The 25,148-nt window shown below is 39.9% G+C and overlaps 1 protein-coding gene across 1 annotated transcript; it reads right to left on the bottom strand.

The window, feature by feature from the left end:
* Positions 1 to 834: 834 nt before the first annotated feature.
* THOC1 (THO complex subunit 1) lies at positions 835 to 23,696 on the bottom strand (the record flags this gene model as incomplete). The annotated part of the gene is made up of 21 exons (XM_082499347.1): positions 835 to 1,285; positions 3,329 to 3,407; positions 4,897 to 5,044; positions 5,254 to 5,337; positions 8,784 to 8,849; positions 9,755 to 9,850; positions 11,160 to 11,230; positions 11,868 to 11,918; positions 12,092 to 12,158; positions 14,015 to 14,115; positions 15,438 to 15,569; positions 16,771 to 16,879; positions 17,482 to 17,555; positions 18,087 to 18,169; positions 18,461 to 18,556; positions 19,075 to 19,123; positions 20,381 to 20,499; positions 21,579 to 21,645; positions 22,362 to 22,422; positions 22,518 to 22,591; positions 23,604 to 23,696. The coding sequence occupies 21 exons, from the start codon at positions 23,694 to 23,696 to the stop codon at positions 990 to 992; spliced, it is 2,016 nt and encodes a 671-aa protein (XP_082355473.1). The 3' UTR covers positions 835 to 989.
* Between the last annotated feature and the right edge of the window lie 1,452 nt (positions 23,697 to 25,148).

Here is a 25,148-nt window from a genome sequence, read left to right as displayed (position 1 = left end):
ACCCACAGGTATAATTTAATAACTGAAATTATATTCTGCAGAGAAGAGTTCTATGATATCTAGTTTTCCAAACACACAGCAATTAAGAGATTTCATTGAACGACACAAATCCTACAAGAAATAGCCACAAAACAAGTTGTAGCAAGCTAGACCACCACGAAAATCTCAAGAGCCTGTACCCACTGACAGATGGCAGCCATAGCCTTTAAATGAAACCAGTTGTCACATCACTGTGACCTTAATCAAAAAAGCTACCTTGTTTATCATGCCTCAGGGGAGTTCCTACAGAGCCAAACATATGCAGAGACTGAAGTTAATTGCTAATAAAAACAAGTATAGACACACATATCCCTCCCCCAATTATTGACTGACAGTGTCCAGAGAGAAGCAGTTCTTCAGCAGGAGAGCAGACTGACCCCAGCACCCCTCTGAGGACACCAGTTCTTCACTCACAGTGAATACTACAACTTGGGTCTCCATCACAACCCTATTATTTTCTCAAAGTTGAATCACTCGTTAACAACAGGTACATTATGATGGGCTACAGCTCCCCAACACCCCAAGCAATGACTTAGAAGTCCTTCACACCTACCCATGCTCTAAGAAACCACAGAGACAGCAGGCAGCTACAGAGACTACGGACCCCTCTGTCCAACAGGGAGCAAGCCAAGCTCTGCTGATCCCAAACCCTCCTACTGCAGCCTGCACAGAAAGCTGCCTTCACTCTCCATCCTCCCTTCTACATTTCCACCATCCAAGATGAAACTTCCTATTTCTGGATCAGGATGACTAATCGTTTTCTCTGAAAACCCGGACAACTGAACAATATTATTAGAAAACATCACCATTTATTGAACATAATACCTATCAAAAATCTGCTACCTAGCAACAACAGTAACAATTAACAACAGCCACCAAAACAGTCACAATTAACAATGAGAACAATAACGACCACCAAAACCAAACAACAAGTTAGGATCTGAATCGAGTTAGCTGCTGCTTTCAGTGTCATTGCTTAGGCTTTCTGCAAGGTCACTTAACCCGGCTTTGTTCAGGGCGGTAATCAGATTCTCGGGGGTTGCATGTGCACCCTCCTGATCCTGCCAGGCGACCAGCAGCTGCTTCGCTCTCATCTTCATGTCCTCGCTGTCCAACTCAATCTGCCGTATATCAGAATCCTTCATTTCCAAGTAAGGGGCCAAAGCCTTCCACTGCTCCCCAAGCCTGTTAGCAAATGACTCAATTTGTTCACCCGTCATGGCTTTGTCCCGTTGTACCTCTGGACCTGGGGGGAAAAAAAAAAATTAATAAAAATCAGTGAGACACAGGGAATGCCTCCAGGTACTGCAAATAAATCTTCCCTGATCTGCCCCATTTTAAACCTCTTATTTACTAGCAGACTGACTTACACCGTTCCTTTAGTTGTTAAAACCTACTCAAGAGCTCTGAGAACAGACGGGTTTTTACAGATGTATTACGTGGGTTTCAAGAGGAACGTCCCTTATTGCCCACGATAGAAAAAAAAGATTTTCTTTATGTTATTTCCTGTTTGACTCAATGAGAATTGCTACAGTCTTAAGTACACCAGAACTGCCTCTTCCAAATGAAAACAAGGATTTTGACAGGCAGCCTGCAAGTTTCAATATATGAATCAATTGTAATATTAAAATACAGAGTGATCTTTAACATTTAATTATGTTTCAGACTTATTTTAGTCACTTTACTTGGGAGTAAACCCAGGTCAAAAAGAGTTTGCTTCCCTTTTTCCCTGAATTACTAAAGCATCATATTCCTATCAGCAGCAGGAGTGCGAATAGGACAGTAACTTTAACATGTAGTTAGCACTTTAAGGAATTTTCTGTCATTCAGGCATTGAGATTAGAAAAACCATGGAATACTGTGCTCTGCTGAGAAGCCAATGGCTGCAGTGATTACACAGGTGGGTTTGCACATTTATAGCTTATCATGGTCTACAGTCTATGGCTTACCACCTATGTTTATTTCACACTTTTAAAGAAAAAAAAAAAACAACAACCAAAGACTGAATTACTTAGGCATAGAAATTAATCCTATTTTTAATAAATGTCTCACCCTCATGCCACCTGAAGAGCCAGTTGGCATGGAGTGGAAGTTTCAGCTCTCCCTGTGCTTACCAGTCACACTTATTTGTCTGAACTAAACAACTCACTACATCAAGGGGAAAGAAGAGAAGATCATGAATGACAAAACAACAAATGCACTCAGAGCACTTCCCTTATTTCTAAGCACAATGGGATATCGCTGACCACAGCTCTGCCGTCTTTTGCTTTAACACAAGATTGAAAGAAAGACATAAACTCAACACAGCGAAACTACAAAGGCTGTTTCAGGCAGCATTAAGCTGAAGAGGAGAGCTTCTCCACTATTGGCAAAGAGACTGTGGAAAGGGTCAGGTGCTGGATGGAAAAGGGCAACAGAAAAGAGATTCACAGAGGCCCAGAGGCAGCTTTCCACTAACAGAAAAAAAATAATAATCTTTCAGCAAAATTGCCAGTGGTACCCGGTGTGCAACTTCCATGCCCTGCATATCCCATGTTGCCCATGCTGGATCCAACAGCTAGCATACAGAGCTACAACATGCAAAGGAGAAGGTGCTGTGAGATGAAGTCACAAACTAGGATGGAAGAAGGCAGAATCTCAGACACAGGTGACAAGGAAGGACGCTTAGGAGCACAAAATACCAGGGTTACAGGCAAGAAACAAAAATGGAAGGACTGGTTCACGGAGAGGAACAAACAAGAGATGACGTTTGTCAGGAAGGTTGCTCTTCTCAGAGAGAAGCTTTTGTCTTTAAGATATTTTAAAGAAAGAGGAAGTAAGGATTCCAGAGCTGGAATATATCCATTTCTCAAAGTCCCACAGCTACCCACCCCAGCAGGGGCAGAGGGAGGCACTTACCCTTGGCTATTAAAGAACAAAAAGCACAGGAAAGCGGGGAGAGGAACCTCGGGTAGGTTTGTACACAGCAATGCTGGCATTTTAGCTATACACACCTACTAACACTGCAAACATCCAACACGGAGCATAAAAGGTGGAAGTGGCTCCTAATGAAAGTACTAACCCAACTTCGACAAGCCAGACGCTTTCAGCACTGCAGGCCACGAGACTGAGGGGTGGCTACTGGTGCCCTGTGTCCTGAAAAGGCTGCACTTTTTGGTACAAATGGGGGTTCAAGTCAGAAGCACTGGGGTCACCAGTCCTGGTGACCCTCAGTAGAAACTATGTTAAAACACAGCTTCTACAATACACGAGAGACAAACTGAAAAGACTGAGAACATGCAAATCTTACTTTCATTGTTTTCCTTTAATAAAGCATCATTATCTTCCTCATCTTCATCTTCGCCTGTTTTTATTTCTTCAGAAGGAGGCTACAATGAGAGAACTAAACATCACTGGATGAATTTTGTGTTTAAGGAGAAATTCTACTGCTCTGTGATGGCCCCGGGAATGCGTGTTAGAATGGAAAACCTGATATGATCCCATAAGAGAATTAAAAGTCCCCTACAGTCTCCTGTATCCAAAACACCACTAAACAAGTGTTCTAAAAATGCACAGCATAAACTAAAAATCCCAATGGAAGTATCCACTGACTTCACAGGATTCTCTCCTTTTCATAGTGACTACAACTAAGCATTACATACCTAGCTTTATTACTTCCTTTAAAAAAAAAAAAAACAACCAACAAACCAACCAACTTTCTTTCTACGAGACCACTACTTATGAACTTTTTTTTTTTTTAAGTTATTCTTCACTAATTTTATTCGTCACGCAGGAATTCCTCAAAGTTTTCTGTACTTTCAAACTTCTTAAAGGTTGCAAACAAATCTGCACACCTCAAACTTTTCACTCTCCGATTTAGCTATTGGTCAGCCAAGGTGAACAAAAGGCTTCCTCTTTTCCTACGTTTCAATCACAGGCCTTATCTACGTATTTGTTTCTTGCCATAACATTTGGTACATGACAGCGGTACCATCAGGAATATTGCATAAAGTTACACCTTAATATATTCAACAGCATTCCCCTCCCAGTATTTTTTCTAAAATTCCTATTAGCATCTCGTTAACTCTGATAGCTGAACAAACAAAAAGCTATATACTACAATCCAACCTTTACACCTCAGTGTTTTCACATTACAGACAAGGAAGGTCTCAAATACAGAAGCAGGGGTTCATAGTTGCCAGAAATTGCTGGGTTGTGCGCTAAGTCAAAGGTTTAGAAAACGCTCTCTTCCCCGATTCCCCAATTCTTAATCTCTTACCATTGTGTATAAAGTGATCTGAAAGACCCGCCCTGGCCTCAAATTTGTACTGCTGAACATGCAAAGGGTTAATGCTGTAAACTCAAAGCTCCACAAGGTCTATTTTTCTTTACATATTTTAGAAGTCAGGGACCTGACAGAAGAGCTCTGGTAAATCTTGCTGTAAAGCTCTGGTAACACTTAGCGCAGTATCCGCAGCTGCAAACTCTGCCCCTTTTACTGCCATCTCAGTAGCCTCAGGTACTGATACTCGTGAGCCATAACACCAGCTTACATCTTCGATAAAAGTGGTTTTCGCTGCAACACAGAACCCAAGGAGATGGGTACAAATATATTCCTGCCTGCCAACAGGACTGCCACAGCTGCTTCTTCACAGAATACAAGGCAGAGCTCAGCACTTACTTGGTTAGTCAATGTTATTCAGTTTAGTGTTACTGGGACCTTCACAGATTAAGCCAAATTTATTTGTAATCTTTAGTGTACAAGCTTCCCCCCCTCCTTTTCCCCCCCTCCCTCCCCACATATCAAATGGACTGCAGAGAGACAAGCAGGAAGTCAAATGAATTCAGCATTTATTATTATACAATAATATTACTTACAGGCAGCTCCTTGGCTAATTTGATTACCATGTTTTCTAGATACTCAGGTAAACTCTTGAACTGTTGGTTTGTTGGCTGGAAGAAGTGGGGACTTCTGCGTGCTAGAAGTCTCAATGCTCTCCAGCCATAGTTAGAATTGTTCACAGCCCTATAATAAAATACAAGTTTGGTTGGTAACAGTCTGGCATCTCTAAAAGCACAGAAAAATATCTGAAGCATTTACTAATTGATGCTTATAAATTTTTTGTATGTTACTGGAGTCCTGCACAGATACTATTAATGCAGAGAACAGGTTGTTTTCTTCAACAATCCAAACATGAAAGACATCAAAATAAAGCAAAACAAAGATTGACATACTTATACTTATTTTCAACCATGTTTTCAGGGTCTGCTTGTTCAATAGCTTCTTCAAAAAATTCCTCCAACGTTGGCATATATTCCCTAAAAAATAAGATAAGGAGCTTAATACTCCTCACAATCTACTCTAAAATAGCTGGTTTTCAGTTCCTTCATACACATCTCGAGCTTATCCACTGAAGAAAAAAAGAAACAAACCAAACCCAACCTATTCAAATTTAATAACTGCAAATAAGCAAAGAATCTGTTTGATAAACGTTGCTATGAAATTATTTACTGCATAACCACTGAAGCATACCAGTAGTTGCTAGCACTGCCTATTATACATATTTAAACTTTCTTCCATACCAAAATGTGACAGGAACATCTGTCAATAAGCATTCGGTGAAAAAGGACTAGGAGACGCAAGACAAGAATTCTGGCAATAAGGAAATAAGACTTCAATAAAACTACCTCTGACAACTGACTGGCTATGTTATAAATGTGCTGCCACTCACACAGCTCACAAGTGCTCAGGAGTCTAAAATGGTTCAGTTTTGTGCAGTTTGACAGGACAGGGTAAGTAAAACACAGCCTCTTTACGCTCCCCCCCTCCTCCCCCCCATTTCAGTTTCATTGGCTATCAGAGAAAGCTAGACTACTATTACTCCCTAATTTCAATTATGCATGATCACTAATTTACTAATTTTAGAGGGGGGAAAATATTAGGCAGCTTAATATTGTACTTCATGATCCCATCTTAATGGCTCCCCGACTTGCTCATACATGTTCATTTCACCCCCCCATGGCGATCCCTGCACCTTCTGCTGAAGGTATTGAAGTTCATTCAGTACGGGTCCAAAGTCTGCAGGGATCAGGAGAAACTGGTTTATTTGAAGTGAATTGAAAAGCAACTGAGCTCCTAGGTTCAAAGAGGTGTGATCAGTGGCATGAAGTCCAGCTGGAAATCCATCATTATCATATGCCAGGGCTTGATACTGGGGTCAGTATTTGTTACTGACCTAGTGATGATGGGAGAGTGCACGCTCAGCAAGCTTGCGGGCAATGTTAAATTGGGAGAAATGGTTGATAGCCTAGAGGGTTGTGCTGCGATTCAGAGGGACCTTGACAGACCGGAGAAATTGACTGACAGGAACCTCATGAAGTTCAGGAAAGGGAAATGTCCTGCCCCTGGGGAGGAACGCTGCCAGGCACCAATACAGGCTGGGGACTGACTGGCTGGAGAGCAGCTTTACAGAAAAAGTCGTGGTGGACACCACTAACACGAGCCAGCACTGCACCCTTCTGGCAAAGGTGGCCAGCAATATCTTGGGCTGCATTAGGAAGAAGGCTGCCAACAAGTCAAGGGAGATGATCCTTCCCTTCTTCTGCTCAGCACTGTCAGGGTAAATCTGGAGTGCTGGGTCCAATTCTGGGCTCCCCAGCACAGGAGACATGGGTCCATGGGTCTGTGCGCGTGGACAGGGACACTTGATATCCAAGGAGAGGCTGAGGGAGCTAGGACTGTTTACCCTGGAGAAGAGAGGGCTCGGGGCAGTAAACACCTGATGGGGGCAGCAAGAAAGAGTCAGACTCAATGCTACTCAGTGAAAGTATAAGCAGCAGCTGGCACAAACTGGAAAAAAAAAAAAAAAACAAAACCAAAACACACACACACGGAAATTTCACTTAAGCATCAGGAAAAAAACACCCCAACTTTTCTGTGATGGTGATCAAACACTGGAACAGGTTGCCCAGGAAGGCTGTGGAACTTCCACTCTCTAAAGAGACACTCAAAACCTGACTGGAGAAGGTCCTAGGCAGCTTGCTCTAGCTGACCCTTCTTTGAGCAAGGGGGTGGACTAGGAGATATCTAGAGGTCCCTTCCAACCTCAGCTCTTCTGCGATTTAAAAGACCATATTTATGGTTCACATGGGACATATTAAAAAGGCAATCAATGTTTCTGCTCTTAGAACAGCTAGCAGTTGCTTCTGAAAGGTATTCAAACCAGTACGTAAGGAACCATGACCTGAAAAAAATAACAGAAACAATATTCACAACGATCAGGACAGTTTGCTGCTTTGAAGACTACAAGCAAGAAATACAGATTACTTAAGAGCTGTAGGTTATTGTGAGCCAAGATTTAGTGGTGCAAAGCAAGCTCATAATGATCTGTATTTCTCCTACCTAATGTTTGACATAGACCTGCTTCTACAAAGGAACCTAGTAATCAGATGGGGCAGAACAGGGAAGCACACTGGTCAATAAATTCACTTTAATTTTGCCTTGAAAAATACATATTTTGCTCAGGAAAGCTGTGCTCCATGCATGTTTAAGTGTAGTAGTATCACTGACTACTGGAACCAAAGGCAGCATCTTGAAAACCCATCTGATTAGGATCCTGCTATATTATCCCAAGAACAGCTATCTAAGAAGACAGGTAAGGAAGTATTACCCCATTTGAATAAAGACAGGAGGAACCAAAGCAAAAAGTTAATCGCTTGACCACGTTCAGTCACAAAGTCTATAATAAAACTTGGAACTGAATCCAGATCCCCCACGATCTTACCTTTCCTGTTTACCATGGCATGTATTTTGTTGGTTTATCTCCATTTGTTTAGTTCGGGTTTGGGTTTTATTTATTTATTTAAAGAAGTCACAGCACAATACAATCATGCACAGGGAATCAAAAGCTTTGGTTCCAAACACAACTCCACCTTTAGCCCTTGGCCTACTAAAGGCAAATATCCCATCAGAGGCCTGCCTGCACATCCCAGTCTCACAAGAACGGAGGGCACTTCCTCTGCAGAGCTCTCAACCTCTGGAAAAGCAATTTTTCCACTCAGGACATTTGCACAGCCAGCACCTCTCCCCAGGCACCCTGCCTTTACAGCCAGTACTAGCAAAAGTTCTCTTTAGGAACCGTCCCACTCCTCTTCCAAACTGTCATACTCGGTATCACATCTGCACAAAAAAAACCTACGCTATTGTTAACAAATAGAAAGCTATGTAGCAAAGTACATTTTCAGCATTTCCTACAATTGTGCAAACAGAAGGGATAACCAATAATTGTATTTTTCTACATCTGCACCACTAGTAGATCCGGCATGCACTGAAACAATGCCTGCTAGCCAATTTCCTCTTATCTAGTATTATTCAAAGCACATGCCTGCTTGAAAATCATAGCCAAACAGCATGCTAACTTCATTAGAGCCAGACTTGGCTGTTTTCCTCTATTATACAAGGTAATTAATTACACAATCACAGTCTACAAAACTGGGAGTTTCCATCTGGTTTTTAGTTTAGATTTTACTTTACTAAGCAATGAAAATTACTGACAGCATAAACACCAGTGAAGAAAATTGTAAGGAGATTTCAAGACAAAGATTCATACAACCAACCCCTCTCTCAGGACACACAGTGAAATGGCATACCATGTAAGAATATATTACCTTCTTCCCTTATGCCAATTTTGTAATAATTGTAATTTTGTGTGCAATTAGAGTGCTGAAAGCTAACTTTAACCAGTGATGTACCATTTTTTACCTACCTACTCTCAGATTTACAAGCTTCCATGTTATCGGGACATAAATTCCAAAGGCGGGTGAGTTCCTCACTGAAAAGAGAAGCATAAACACGTATGAAATTCCACATTCATCATTCTATCATTCCATGTTCCATCATTCACCAAGAGACAGACACACGAAACAACACTACAGAAATTCTCACCCCAGCATACCATATAAACTTTACAACACATACGTATTAGGAATTATCAGAAGTGACAGAAAACTCATCTTGATGTCGCAAATTCGGAAAATTATGTATTAAATTTCTATTATAATCTCTTGCTGATATGCGGTCAGAAACAGTAATAAAATCTCACTTTCCAAACTAGCTAAGGTCAGGCCATTTTGTTTTGGTAAATGAAATAGTTTAATCACTTTCTTTTTCAGAAGGGGTATTTTACTAAGCACTCAGTACAAGGTCCTGAAGCTCAGGACAAGGTCAAAATTTCAACATCTAGGTTAGGCGAATTGTTACAATGAAAAGACTATCATTTCTCCTAAGGAAGTGGAAAAATGCAGCACTTAATACCGTGCAAAATAGGGCACTTTTATTGGAGATGACATATCAAGAAGAATTCTTCACTCCAGGGATAAAATACCAGTGGGTATTATTTTAAAACCCATGGCACAGATACATTTTAAGCAAAAAAATAAAGAGGACAAAAGTGTAAAAACTGATCCAACAAGTACAAACCACTGATTTTCAGCCTGTAACTCACAGACTATTTAAAAGGGATCTACAAGAGATGACTACAAGGAAAGGGAGCCTACTGCAAGTTTTAAAAGACTGGCATAGCCCTTGGCTGTTCTTTCCTGGCAGTTCCAAAGTGAGCAAGTTTGAATACTACTGACTAGAAAAACAGCCAGAACCCCCAAACCAACTAACCAACCAAAACCCAGAAACCCTGTAATGAGGGAAAAAAAAAAAAAAAAAAAAAAGATTCCAACATACTTCCCCATAAGGATTTTTTTGTGTGGTCCTTTTCCTAAGAAGTCCTCCGGAGCTGGCCTCTTTCTCACAGGCCTCATCGGCTTAGAATCAGGAGGCCTAAAGGAAAAGATACTCTTTAGTATCAAACCAGCAATATTTAGAGAACAAAATCAAGCCATTCCACTTCAGATGGTGTCAAGTTAAATCATCATGAAAGTATTCATAAGAACTGGGATTCTAGGAGTGGAAGGAGGCAGAAGGGGGAGGGGAAAGGAGAAAGAAGGTAAAGTAAGGATAAGGAAAGGGATTTGCCAGACACCAAGATTAGTTCACTCACAAATTTAAAGGTCTCAGAGTCCTGATATAGAAAAAGAAGCAAATCACATTGGTACCAGCAGCACATACTAATTATTATCTACCCTGCTGCTGGGATCATCTGCTCTATGATTGCAAGTTTCCCTTCCCCAGGTGCACCTGATTTCATGGGATCAGAGAATGGAGATCCCAGACCACTGAGGTTAGGGTAAGACCTACCCAAGCTGAAACTCTGGCTGAGATCTAAAGAAGGAGACAGAACATTTATAAAAGTCAAGTTTCATAATTTTACTTTCCTACCCCCCCATAGTAATTTCTCTCTTCTCACAGCCCCCATCCCTTTTTTGCAAGCAGCTGAAGTCACGAAGAGGTGGCTCCCCCCCGATCTCTCCATAAAAAGAAATCTGCAGAGATAATGACCCAGCTGCTCCTTACCACACAGAGGCTACAGTGTGTGTAGAACAAAGAAGGATGGAAGAGGAATATTTGGTCACCAACTCAACATAGTCAAGTAGACATATGGAGTCAAAGATCAAGTGTTGCCACTATTTAGTAACTAATTACAGAAGAAACCTTTCAATGGCAAAAGCCACCTAATCATAATTTCCTTTCAGGTAAGTGATCACCACCAAGTGGCAAACCTAATTAATAAATTGCGTTAAGAGAACTGTTATGCAAAACTCCAAGTACACTGCCCCACCAAAGCCATAAAGCCAAAGGCTTCATTACAGGCAATCCAAAGCAGTATATGGGGAAGTCCGGCACTAACTTCTTCAACCTAGGGTCTGCTGAAGGCAGGAGGGGAGACAACTTGCTCCAGTCTCCTCAGTCACTGGATCCTTAGTATTAAGGAAACAAAAGATTGCCATGAGAAAGTGAAGAATGCTCTCCTGAGACCCTGCACATTCATAACCACCTCTTCACTGACATAATGAAACCTTAAGACTTTTGGCAGAAATCTAAGAGCCTTCTGCACGCACAGAAAGGACATCCAACTAAACAAATCCCAAACTTGTGTGAATCATTAACCTTCACATACACCATGGGTACATATTCTGAAGGTGAACCATCATTTTGAACAAGCAGCAGTAAGCTACTTTGTGATAGTTACCTTTCTTTCACAAAGCTTGGGCAGCCCTCATTTTTCCACGAGTTCCAGTTTTCTTCAGTATTTAATATATGCTGGAGAAACATAATATTGCACATTACTAGGGTCATAATCACCTTCAGAGCTGACCTCAAAATTTTTAATTGAGCTATTAAAGGGAAAACTTTGTTACTCTGTGTATTGCAGCCACTATTTTGAAGGTCATCAGTATAATCTTAGGCAGCTGGTTTAGTTTACTCAAAAATAGTGTATCTCCTCTCTTCAATAATCATGGGAAAGGCTTTATTTCTCCTTCTCTAAACAAGAAAATAGATGCAGCCAAAGTACATGAAAAAACGACAGCAAAACAACATTTTTTATTTTTTAATTCCACTTGCATCTTATCCCTATGTCTCTGGGCACAGTACTCCTTTCAGCAAAGACTTTTAAAAAAATCTTTCTTTTTTTTCCCCCAATAACCAATGTCTCCTGTATGTACACATGCACATATATGCACATTTCCATTTCTCTCCAGGAGAATGAAAAAAAGCACATTAATGAAAACATGGGAAAAATGTGACAACAAAATAAAGACACTATAAGACCTTTTTTACTGAGATGAGATAAGAGTCCCCTCAGGTGTTACATCTGCATTCCAAAAGCTAGTTTAAACTAATACTGCTTTTTTACGCTCTATATAAACTTTGTTCAGCCTGGCACTGAAGTACTTACCTCTACCATTTTCGAGAATCTTTCCCCATCTGGAGGATTTTCTGAAAGAAGCTATGGTTGGGAGGGAGAAAAAGAGTTAGCTTTTTGCATTACATTTGTAGCACAATACATAGAAAAAAAAAACCCAACAAAAATGGTGGTTACTGCTTCAGAGGTGGTTGATACAATATTACACAATAAATATTTTTCCATGTCATTTTCAGACAAGTATCTACTGTACCAACCTGGTAAACCGCTTTTGTAGTATCTTCAATCCAAAGAGACTGTTCATCTGTTAGAACATAGTTTGAGCTGGAATTGAAACAAAAACAAACAAAGAAAGCATCATTAAGTCAGGTCACTTTTTGTTTTTTAAATTATATTTGAAGATTTTACTACACATCAAAATATTGCTGAGGACACACCATTTACACTACATACTTTTTGAGGGGTGTTAGAGGGGATATGATCAAAGTATTTTGAATATGCTCTGGTCTGGTCTCATAGACTGGCCACTTACTAGTTTGTGGAGTTCGATGCTTACAGAATATACTTTCAGGTTTAGCTTCACCCAATAGGAAGTCCATTTGTGTGATTCAAGATCACACCTTGATGTTGGACACAAAGTGCCTAAGCAAGTGGGCACAATGAAGAGGCTTCAAAAAACCCTAACCTAACCTAGTACTAAAGCACTTCTGTAGAGAAACCATTGTAAAAGAAACAATTAATCTACCAGCTGTATACAGAACACAGACATTGAATATCTCAAAACATGAATTATATATAGCATAACATGAAGTCATTAAACAAGTTGCTCAGTACATTCAGAATAATGATGCAATCAGCAAGTAGAAGTGAATTAAAAACAACACAAATAAATATAAAATGGCTCACTTCGTTCCCAAGCAGAGACCAGAACTCTAAAAAACATGTTAAAAAAACCCCAGATAATCTAATTTTTTTTCACTGGTTCAAGAATCCATTGGAGGCATAACCATTAACCTTCTATTTACCATGTTCAAAAGCAATATAACACAAGCCAGCTTTCTATGAAGTGCTAGATACCCTAAATAGCAATATAAACATGACTATGGCTAAGTCAATACCATGAGAAAGACTTCTCTTAGTTACTACTCATCTTTTTTAAGGAAGGGATTAATGAGTATTATTTTACAAGAACTGCACCAAGTGTTATACTACGTCATTTGTACATCATACCATCCTCAACAACTGATAAATGAGTGCTTCTAATGAACACATTAATGAATTGTCATTGAAATGATTGACTATCACCACTACAGGACTGAACTGCAGTTCAGAAGACATGAATTCTATTCCTTCTCTGCCACTGCACTGCCTTGGTAAATAATCTACAGAATAAGGATAATGACACTAATCTAGTTTGTAAAGTTCTTTGACATCTGTTTATAAAAAGCAGCATACTGCAGGTGAAAGAGATGCCTTAAGTGTTAATTATAATGTGTCCTTGACCACATGTGCACAGGAAATGAACTGAGAAGCAGGGTTTTGTCCAGCATAACATTAGCATAACCCCTACAGAGTAGGAAAAGATAGTGTTTTGTTCTGCCCCATTAATTTATAAAAGCAATAGTCACCATTGTTATTTTAGACAGAATTCTGTAGCACACCAGGAAAAAACAAATCAGCAAACAATGCCACATTGTGGAGTCAACATAGATTCAAAATGATGCCATGTACAAGTAGCTGGCATTGGTCTAACAGCTTGCTGCTGCCAAAGAGAGACTCCTCTCTCATGGCTGGCACTCACCTTAAGTAAGCTTTAGTGGCCTCTACTTCTCTAAGACTCCACTCAACTCCTCCAGTTTGGCAGAAAATTAATTCTGCAGAGATGAGCAGATTGGTTTTTGCTGGTTTATTAAACTTCACAGATTTAAGTTTAATGAACACTAGAGCAACTGCAAGGGTGGGCAGAGAATCACATAGAGAGGAGGGGAGAAAGGCAAGAACAAGACCTCCCCTTTCCTGCTGTTAAATAACTTCAGCCTCACCCTGTATTTACTGATTCAAGGCTCTGCAAGTTTCACAAGAACCTTAGAACAAGTAGATATAAGAGCTTTTAATTTTTTTTTTTATGTCTCCAAGTTCTTAGCTCCCCATTCCCAAAACACAAGATATTCCCATATTACCTTTTAAATTTGACCTGTCCCTTTAGATACTGAAATAGTATTAGGTACTGCAACAAGATGTGACGGCGGAAGTTACTGTCACTCAGCTGTAAATCCATCAGCTAAACAAAAAGAAAAAAAAAAAAAAATCAAACTAAACAGGAATTACACATATATTCTAAAGACACTAAATGTGCATAAGTGAAAAAAAATCCAACAAACGTTTTCAGGTAAACTAGATGGGGACTGTTTTTACAACAAGATGGTAAGCCATTACAGGACCTCTATTCAGTATCACTTATCAGGACAGTGCTCCATAAGGTACTAAGATTGGTAAACCATCATCTAGGAAAGATGTCATTTAGGAAAGACAGTTATCAAAATTTCTAATGAAATTAATTTTTTAAAAAGCATGAGGAACTGCCTTTAAAACCAAAGTGTATCCCTAGATTTTTGTTCAACTAATTTCATACTGCTAGATTTTACAACATTCACTTTGAAGTGAACACGAATTTGGAAAAAAAATAATCCATTTTTTCAGTGACTGAAGGACAACTTGCTCCCTTTTCCTATGAACTACTGGCTGTAACACAGGGTTTGGTTACCATAGAAGGGTTCATTGTCATCAGCACTTGCACAGTGATACACTGCTTGGTTTCTATTCTATGTGCTACAGCATGATAGACCATATAAAGGAAACATTTGAAGATTCTTTAAAGAAAAAGACCTTTGACTACTGGGTGTAAACTAAGCAACTGGTTCTATACATTCTAGACTGTATTTTAAAATTGTCAATACACAAGTCAAAGGCTTAAGATGAATTTACCTACTCTTCTGTCTCAGAAAGAGAAGACATGCTGGTTTGAGACTTCCTTTCTGTCATTTGCTAATTCATGCATTTAAAAGTTAAAGTTACATATTATTCCAAAATGAAGACAACAATTTTAGGATTAAATTCAATAGTGTTGTATTTTTGAGTTAATATTAACAGAATTAAAATGTCTCAAGATCTCCTTAGAAGCAATTTTAAATAAGACCATTATGAGACAGAAAATACAGTTAACACATCATCAGCTAAGTTCTAAAAATGTAATTCTAAAGGCAATAAAAAAGCAACAGATCTTTAGTATTTACTCTCTTTTAACTTACCTTTCTAAATGTAACAATGCACATCAAGTGCAATAAATAAATGTCAGCTTTACTGCAGACTCTTATTCCAGGAATAAGAGTCCCTGAATCATCGGCTAACAGAGGAAATCCACACAATTTAACAGAATACCCAGAGAAGCTGTGGAGTCTCTATTTGTGGAGACATTCAAAACCCAACTGGACAAAGCACTGATCAAGCTGCTCTAGCTTTGGGCTCTGTACAGCGAGGTTGAACTATACATAGGTTCCTTCTAACCTCAACCAGTCTGCAATTCTGAGAAAAGAAATCACATACCTTTTCACTAGTTAGGAACTTTGCAAAATATACATGTTCTCCTCCTGTTTTGAGTTCTTCCAGCTTTTTTCGGGAAGCCTGAGTGTCGTCCAATTTGTAACTTTTGAAAACAGCCAAAACTTCTTCTGAGTACTATTAAAACAGAGTTATTTACCACACGAAAATAATACAAAAACTTTGTAATTGAAGAACTACACTAGACTTCGTGCAAAGAAAGTAAAATACTTTGTAAACTTGCTATCAGCCAGTTGAAACAAGACCCATTTGCAATGAATATGCAGGGCTTCTCTAAACACCACAAATAACAGTGAAAATGCTATTTATCATTTCAGAACATGTAATCATTTGGAGTATTTAAAACATGCTAAGAAAAACAATGTTATGGGTTGTGAACAGTGCACAATTGCTTTGTTGTTTAGATGTTATGAAGAAAAAAAATGTGATGATAGTGCTATATTCAAACTCAGAAGTTTTTCAGAATATATACTAAGAAAGGCATACAAGTGAGAGTTAAATTTGCAGTGCTGCTCTTAAAAATCAATTCAGAGCCTTAAAGCTGCAATGAAGAAAAACTAAAAGATTTCATCTGAAAGACTTAAGCTTGGCCTTGTTCAGTTTCTTTGGACCATACGTGGGGTTTTTTTGTGGCTTTTTTTTTTTTTTGAAAGCTGAGAACATAGAATTCATTAACTTGGTTTATATTAGAATGTCTGAGTAGATGTTACCTCTTATTACCAGAACACAGAGAATGAAGATTAAAACAAAAAACAAAAAACCACAACAGGCTTCTTGCTATTAAATAAACAGTGAATGGCAAATTGTGAAGTAACAGGTAGCTTAGCAATCAATCATCCTCAGCATTCATACTAAACAAAATTGAAACAGCTAACCGAAGGGGACGTTTAAGTCTGCTTCTCTAAAGAGATTTGTTTCACTAAAAACCTGTTACCTTTAGGATCACACTGGGACCAATATAACTATTCAAAAGTAAGATCCAGGATTAGGTAGAACTATTTTTCTTGTTGGGGAAAAAAACACCCCCAACCCACAAGTTCTGCTTTTTGCAGCTGATAAATCATAGAAAAGGTACTTATGACATTGTTGAAAAATATGAAGTCTTTCTGTTATTGATTTACACAAGTTTTATTAGGGGATTTACTGTACATCTTAATATACTGTGTACCATCAAAGGCTCACTTTAAAAAACAGCAAAATGCATTTCCTCAATGGCATTAGCAGCTGAACTGTTCTAAGCTTACACAATCAGTCTTCTACTTGTGTAAACTGTGATTTTTACTCAGGCTGAATGGTTGGAAGCATGAACTCAGATTACCTTAAGAAAAGTTTTCCATGAGACCTTCTCATAGCACTGCACAGGATTTCTAAAGTAATCTTGAAGCGACCAGAATTTTCTATACAGGTTATAATCTATTGGAATGGAACTGGGGGGAAAAAATAAAAATAAAAATAATCACTACCAATATTCAAGTCCACTCAGGAATGTGCCATCTCAGTAAAAAGTATTCATTTTGTAAGTGAAATGATGAGTCAATAGTGAGCCCTTACAGAAAATCTGTAATTCAGAATTTGTCCCTAAAAAGAGTTTTCCACCCAGTCTATTGTTACTCTCTCACCATAAAAGCAAAAATAGTGAGAGAAAGGTATCTTAGGAGTTTTGCGCTACCTGGCGAATGAAGAGGAACACAGCTTTTTCTCCTAAAAGCATGGACAGCAGGTACTTAGAATCACTGAATACATGACACCAGAACAAGTTTTGTCAAGATAACTGGGAAAATTGTGAAAGAGAGAATAACAGTGGTTCTCAGTGAGGTCATGCAACTTTTTCCAAATAATCTGTAAATTTCTTTCCTCTTCCAGGCACCTCCAGTTAAACAGATTAAGACACTGCTAGGTTGTATCTAATCTTGAAAGGAGAGGAGGTAAGTAGAATTTTGAGTACAACATTTAAGGGCATTTCCCAAACAGATCTTTACTTTCACTTTATAAAATGTTATTTCAGCTTTTAGAATTGCTATAAACTCACCAACTTGTTGGTGCTTCATCATCTCCCATTTCACCCTCTTCTACGTCCATTCCTTCTTCTCTCTCCTCAGTGTGCTAATAGGAAATAATAATTAAAAACTTATACAATTGCCAGTATAATTTGCATACAGTTTTTATGATGTTCTTTATTTTAAACATTCTATTATATATTGGGTCACAAAACTTAAGCTGGCACATTTTACTGGAATAATATTTTAGAGATCTTTTGAATCGCAACGAATTCCTGTCTTTATACCTTACTACACTACACAAGCAATGGTAGCTTGACTTCCCTTGAAAAAAAGCTGAAAGGCCAGCTCTGTCCTCTGTACGCTGTGGGGAAAACTTGGTACAGTAAGTGACAGTGCTTATCCTTCACAATCTAAATCGACTCCCCCCCCCCCCCCCCCCCAAGTCTGCACAGTTTAATGTACTAGGTAACATGCCTATTTCCAGAATCAGCAGCTTGATCTGGAAGAGGGTGGAAGAGGGACATTCAAATTGTGAACATAAAGTTCTGAACATTATGCACAGTAGTGCATTTCTGTGGAAATAGTCTTACACATTTCCTGCAGAATGAGTGAAAAATTACATAGGAAGTTTTACCTTCTGTCCTAGAGTGCTCTCATGTTCATTGGTATTGAAAACAGTGACATTTTCCAGGTTGAACTGACTCTGCAGATTAAGTCCTGTAAAAAACAAAGGGTCAGCCTTAGAAGATGTGAAGTTCTTAAGTCCGTTCACTCAGTTGTTTATGAGATGCTGATATCAAATTCTCAGAAATGGCATTCAAAACTTGTGTTTGAAATCACAACAAATAGAAGTCACTTGCAATATCAAAGGTAGAGACAAGAACTAAGATACAAGCCCAAAGCTATTTCCTCCAACTGAATTTGGTAAGCAACCATCATAAACTTAAAAGATTTTGCATATTCAGTCTTTGTTAGATGTTGTGTGATGAACTGCAAAAAAAATCTCACCTGATTTTTCTGAAAGTGGAAATAACCTAGCCAAGAACAGCTGAATTCTTCCACAGAAGACTGTGTTTTGTGACTTCGATAATCTTCTTAGGAGGTCTAAATATTGTAAAAAGTAAAGAATATTAGTATTAATCCCTCTTTCAATTTCTCATGCACTAGAATTTAAGACTTGCCAATTAGACCTACACAGCTAATGAAAGGAAACTAAAATTTTTTAATTTAAATACTAGTAACTTCCTCAGATCAAACATATTTGTTCCGAATGCATTCCACCAAACCCGCTAACACCTTCAATGGCAATAAAAAAAAATATATTCAAGCGAACCCTACTCAAATACAGCCTCTGATACGGGTCTTGCCATTGCTGAAGAATAAATATTTCTTAGATGTTCTCCTATAACGACTTCCACTGATGAAGAGATTTCCCTAAGGTCCGAATGACTTTTACATTAATCAGCAAGACTCACAAGTATGTGCTCAGCTGAGTGATCTGCCTTTTAACTTTATTACTTATTGAACACACTGAATGTAAATCAAAGCAAATGAAAGCGAGTTTAATAACGAGATAGGGAGTTCTTTAATTCCCCACTATCCCCCGAAAAACTACAACTCACCATTGCACATTCGTAGCAAGTAATTCTTCCCTGCAGAGTAAAATGTATTCTGAAAGGGAGTAAAAGTATTTAGATCATTAAGAGAACACAAAACCTTCTTGAGCAGAATTTAGATCAATCACAAGCCATGAGTAAGTATGAGTCATTCCTACTGTTAACTCTAAATTTCAGTTTTCCCTTAAATAAGAGGCAGGTTTCACAAAAAGGCAAAATAAAACAAGCAGTTCCACAAATTCCAAGAAAGCATAAAACAACATTTAAATTCAGCCTCCGTACAGAAAAAGCGCATTTGACAGTGAATTGTAAGAGCAGTTTTCCTGGAACACACTAATTTTCACACTCATTGCCTTTATTACTCCATGCATTATTTATACGCAAACACGAAGAGCAATACACAAAACATACAGAGCATTCACAGTACTAGTAATTTGGCAGCAGGAGAAAGAAATTGATAGGTACTTGAATTAACAATAAAGAACAGTTTGTGAATATACCAGGGGGCACAATGTTACCTGAAACAGAACAGCCTAAGTGAATGCCTATGGGAGGTAGTCCCGATTACAAAATCCAGGTTAAGAAAACACAGAGGAACTGGAATGCTCTTCAGGTGTTACCTATAAAGTTGCTGACACTTGTGGTCCTGGCAGTATTGCCAAAGAGTAAACCAAGGATACAGAGATCCAAGGTTTCTTATGATCTTGGAATAAAATGCAGGCAGCTTGGGACTTCTGCCCAAGACCCTTAATTCCCTCTTTAATTAAGAACGCCTACAGCACAAGAAGCTCAGCAGCCTGTTGCAGCAGCTCTTCTCCTGCTACAGCACCATGACACAGCAAGAACGTAAAACAGTCACGCAGGCCTCAAAACACCAATTGTTCCTCAAGAGGAACATTGCTACAGTCCTGTAGTGGAAAGCTCATTAAGCAAGTGACCCAGAAGACTTCTTTCCCTGCAAATTGGAGATGGAGGAATCTCCCGCAGCTCTGAGGAAGAAGCTGAATAATAAGTCAAGAGAGACGCTACTCATACAAATTGTGCATCAGAAGTTAAGTTTCCAGTTTCTGAATGTCACAAACACTGTATACTGTAGAAAGGAATCAGAACATCAATCAAAATTATGGTTTCTTTTATTACTAATTTTCTGACCTCTGCTGCCCAGACATTATTAAGCCTTAAAACAACAATGTGCTCGATGCTACTATTTTAAGACAGACAGACACAAAGACAGTTAAAATCTGTTTGTAAAAATGGTTTGGGTAGACAGAGACTTTGGCACAACTATACCACATTTTGGAAAAATACCTACTGATTTCCATGTAGCAACATTTTTCTCCACAAAAGTGAAAATTTTGTCACACTGATCCAAAGGCAGACAATCCAAAACATCCCCCAGAAGCACAAAAGGGGTTGATGCAGTGCAGATACCTATGAGGAACAGGGAATATTTTATTCAGCAAATTTGAACTGAAACGCACTAAAGATGCACAGCAGTTGAGGGATATTATGCCAAACAAGAAGAAAAAAAGTTATCCTAGGATCCTTCAAATCCTAACAAAAAGCTTGGCCTAAAGCATGAACTTCCATTAAAGCTATTTCTACATGTACACACACGTAGATGAGCTTTACATGAGCTTTGCACAAAAGTAAAGCAAATAATAAAGAATAACTTCTAAAAACCTCCAAGTCTGAAACAATGTTGCACCTCCTTGCGGACTGCAAGTGAACTCTTTCAGACTTCTAAATCCACAGTTAGTTATACTACACACACCCATGAAGTTTGACAGTCTTTTCCTGGAGCAAAGCACCACTAAAGCAGTGTTCCAAGTCTGTCTACACGCATTCTGTAGTTCAGTAGTGTTTGCAGTCCTCATAATCACAGGTCTTGTCATTCTACAGTTCATAAAACACATATGTAATTGATCTATACTTACTAAAACAAGTAAGTATTTGATGTGTAATGTGAACAAATAAACAAAGGGAAGAGCATGAAAGCCTCTTCAGAAGAGATTAGCATACTGATTTCTGACACAAAACCACAGTTATAGAAACAGATCCAAGTATCTAAAAACCAGTGGTGTACTGACAGGTCAGTAGTGGGAGACGAGAGCTATTCAGGAAAAGTTATTTCTCTCTCTGCCAGCAAAAACTACAAGTCACTTAATCTCTCTGCCTCAGTGGTCTCCTATCATAATTTCAGAGATGGGACTTCTAAACATTTTAGAGTGGTGGACAAAGATAGGAAACGCTAATTATATTGCAGCCAAAACCATGCATCTTCCTCCATTAAAAAAAAATTTAGAAATTCCAACTCCAATGTCACACATATAACTGAATTTAATTATATTATACTTCATTCCTCTCGTGAAACAGACTTAATAACCACAAGTGTAAGGGCCACATATTATCAAAGCTAATTGCTATAGATGACTTACAAAAATCAAGATTTTAAAATTCCCCCAAGTGGTCCCTAAAACTGCCAACAGATTTGAGAGAAAGATGCTCACCTTCTGTGACGCCACTAATAGCAAGAGAAATAATTGCCAGGAGATTTTCACATGGAGCTTTGTTTATCTAAACAAACAAAACAGTGTTAAACTTCTCTATTCTGACCCAAATATATCCAACAAAACGAAAATTCTTGTTTCCAAGTAGGCATACTTAAAATGAACATTGACATTCAAACTTGCAAAACTTCAAAAAATCTATGAAATTAGACCTGTCACTTAACTATACGAAGCTTTTATCGAGTTAGCAACATTTCTTGACTGCTTCCAGCTAATAAAGACCCTACAATACCTGCTGCATAGAAAGAATCATTTACTGCTGAAGATTAGTATCCTACATTCAGCGTTCATTCAAGTAATACCAACAAAAACATTATTTGATTCCTTTCATTATTCTTTTCAGCTGACAGGCAGCTTTCTTGCATGCTAGTAACAGATAACCCACTCCACCCCACTCTTAAAGTATAGTTGTAGAATAATGCATATTTATGAACTAGAATTTTAAGACATAGCAGACTTTCATAAGCATTACAAAGAACTGCTGGGAAAAGCTAAGTCAACAACTCTCGCTATAATGTGGTATCTGGTAGGTGTAGGACAGAATGGAAGTATTTTACAACCTCCTTTGATCATCTGTATTCAAACTTTTACATAATTCAGGTTTTTAAACGGACAGTATTTCCTTATACTAAAGTAAGTTTGCTGTTAAATTTATACGTTAACTTGCAAATACAAATTTGAGCTTTACCAAGAGATAAGCTGTAGCAGTTTAAAAGTACTTACTATTTCTTCTTCTATAATAACTCGAAAAGCTTGATCCAAGGTACACTTCTTTTCATTTTCACTGCAAATGCAAACATTCCATATCAGGTATTAGGGACAAGATTACTGAAAAATTATCCGAATAGACACTTTTAAAAATCAGGCTGCATTACTTACCTCCCAGGAATCTGATTAAATGCATTCAACAATGGCTTGATACTTTTGTTATTCAGAGCATCTCTGGTGGATGTCTACCAAAATGTAAAGAAAGAAAAGTTACAAAAGCAGTATAAAACCAGAAGGATCTCCCCTTTCCTCTATCTGACAGTGCACAGAAATAGTAAGGAATTTATTTGCCTCAAACCATGTGTAAGTTTACTTGTTACAAAGTTCTTCTTGTAAGGCAAATAAGAAGTGCCTAACAAATTAGGCATGTGAGCTAGTGGAGCATCACACTTCAAACCTGGGCTAACAGTGTGGTAAAAATAGTGGGGAAAGCACCTGTAGTTCTGCCCAAGTGGCCAATCCGGCCCAAACCACAACAGAAACACAGAGGAATACGCTGTTGTTACTGATGCTGCATCTACAACACTCTCAAGTCCCACGCGCACAACTTCACCTGCCCCGCAGGCAGGTTATGGTGGTTTGGAACATGACTCCTGCTAGTAAGATGATCTGAAAATTACCATATTCTGTCACGAAATCAATCTAACAGAGCAAGTGCCTGTATCTCGACCGCTTCTGTGCGAGCCCCATCCCCCTGTCTGACAAACTGGGCCGCAAATGGCGGGACCCAGAGGCCGGGGCGCACACCCAGCCCCACCTGCTCTGGTAACGGAAAAGCGACATTCCGCAGAAGCACAAAAGAGATACACGCAATAAGCTACACACGTTTTGCTGCGGGGGTACGCCAGAATTTAACTTCATTCAGTTTTATATTGACTTTAGTTAAAACTAAACAGCCGATCCTCCCCTCGGCAGGCCGGGCTGAGCCGGTAAGAAGCCCTGTCCCCAAAGTTAAACCGCTTTATCTCAAAAAAGCCGCTGAGCGCTCGTTGAAGGAGGGCCCGTGCCCCTCCTCAGCGGGAGCACCGGTCGGGACTGCGGGCCCAGGGGAGGCCCGGCCCGGCCTCTCAGGCGGAAGAGGGGGGCGGGGGGGGGGGGGGGGGGGGGGCGCGCGGTGCGCTGAGTCAGAGCCTTACACCGGCCCCACTCGGAGCGGTACGGAGGGAAGGGGAAGCCTCCACCGCCGCCTGGGCTCACCGTGAAGCGAAGCCGCGCCTCGGGCAGGCTAAAGAGCGGCGGCGACATCGCGGCTGCTGAACGACGCTCCGCGGCGCGCGCCGATGACGCCATACCCCGCCGAACGGCGCTGCGTACATCCTGGAGACGCCCCGCCTCCTCCCTCCTCGCCCCGCCCCCCCGGGGCGGAAGCCTCGCTCTCGCCTCCGGCCTAGGGCGGGGCGCGTGCGCAGGGGAGGGCCACTGAGGCTGGGCGGGGGGCGGTGGCGCCGCGCCGCGCTGTGGTGAGGGTGGGGGGACGGGGACGGGGACGGGGACGGGGACGGGGACGGGGGGAGGGAGGGAGGTTGCCGGCCGGTTTGGCTGTCGGATGTTGTCAAAATGGAAATGACTGTTGAAGGTTAAGGTGTGGGGGAGTGACAGATGCGGTAGTGGTTTCTTGTGACAGCCACCTCCGAGCCACAAGTCTGCTGCCCTCTTCAAAGTGTCACTAAGGGAAGAATAATTAGGAATTTTCACATCATCGGTGAAATCTGAGAGAATTGGGGTTCAGCCTGGAGAAGAGAAGGCTCCAGGGAGACCTTGTTGTGGCCTTCCAGTACTTCAAGGGGGCTTATGCGAAAGATGGAGAGAGGCTTTTTACCAGGGCCTGTACTGACAGGACATGGGGTAATGGCTTTAAAGAGGGTAGATTCAGACTAATTATAAGGAAGATATATTTTACAATGAGGGTGGTGAAACACTGGCACAGGTTGCCCAGAGAGGTGGTAGATGCCCCACCCCTGGAAACATTCAAGGTCAGGTTGGCTGGGGCTCTGAGTAACCTGATGGAGTTGAAGATATCCATGCTCATTGCAGGGGGGGTGGACTAGATGACCTTTAAAGGTCACTTCCAACCCGCCAATCAATTCTATGATTCTGTGAGTCTATGATCATGAAAAGTGTAAATTTGCTGGAAATATTTCTGTATAGCTTTTTCTTTTTTTCCTAAAATGAGAAAATCAAGCACAATTTTTTGATGGTTTTAAATCTGAAAAAAATGTGCTATCATTTTTTGGCCTTTTAAAAAAAAACAAAACAAACACCTCTCCCCTCCTTCTTACCCTTCGATTCCCTTATTTTTTTTTTCCCCACAAAACCCCCAATAATTTTAAATAAGGAAAGCATTGTCTCATTTATTTGGAGTTTATGTGGAGTCTCCCCTCCCCCTGCTACTCCCAGTATATAATAGAGCAGAAGTTTGTCACAAATTCTCCAATTCTCATATTGAAAATAGCTTTTTCAACCCCAGCCTGTTTTACTTCGCAGTTAGAAACACAGGGAGCAATTTGTGTCTCTGCCTGTGGCAGGGGGGTTGGAACTCGATGATCTTCAAGGTCCCTTCCAACCTAAACAATTCTATGATTCAGGTACCTAAAGAAAGGTGTCCAGTGCCATGTTAAACATCTCAGGGTACTGGAGGCATCTACCCAGAGCTGACAGATGCAAGTGGGAGCTGTGGGACCTGCATCCTTCTGAAGTAGCAGCTGGAGGCCAGGCGGGATGTCCTTCCACATCTAAATCGGC

This window comes from Vanellus vanellus (assembly GCF_965231255.1).
Source record: "Vanellus vanellus genome assembly, chromosome: 2".
In the NCBI taxonomy this organism is placed as follows: Eukaryota; Metazoa; Chordata; class Aves; order Charadriiformes; family Charadriidae; genus Vanellus; species Vanellus vanellus.
Note: the sequence above shows the minus strand (reverse complement) of the source record. Positions and strands in the feature narration are given on the sequence as shown.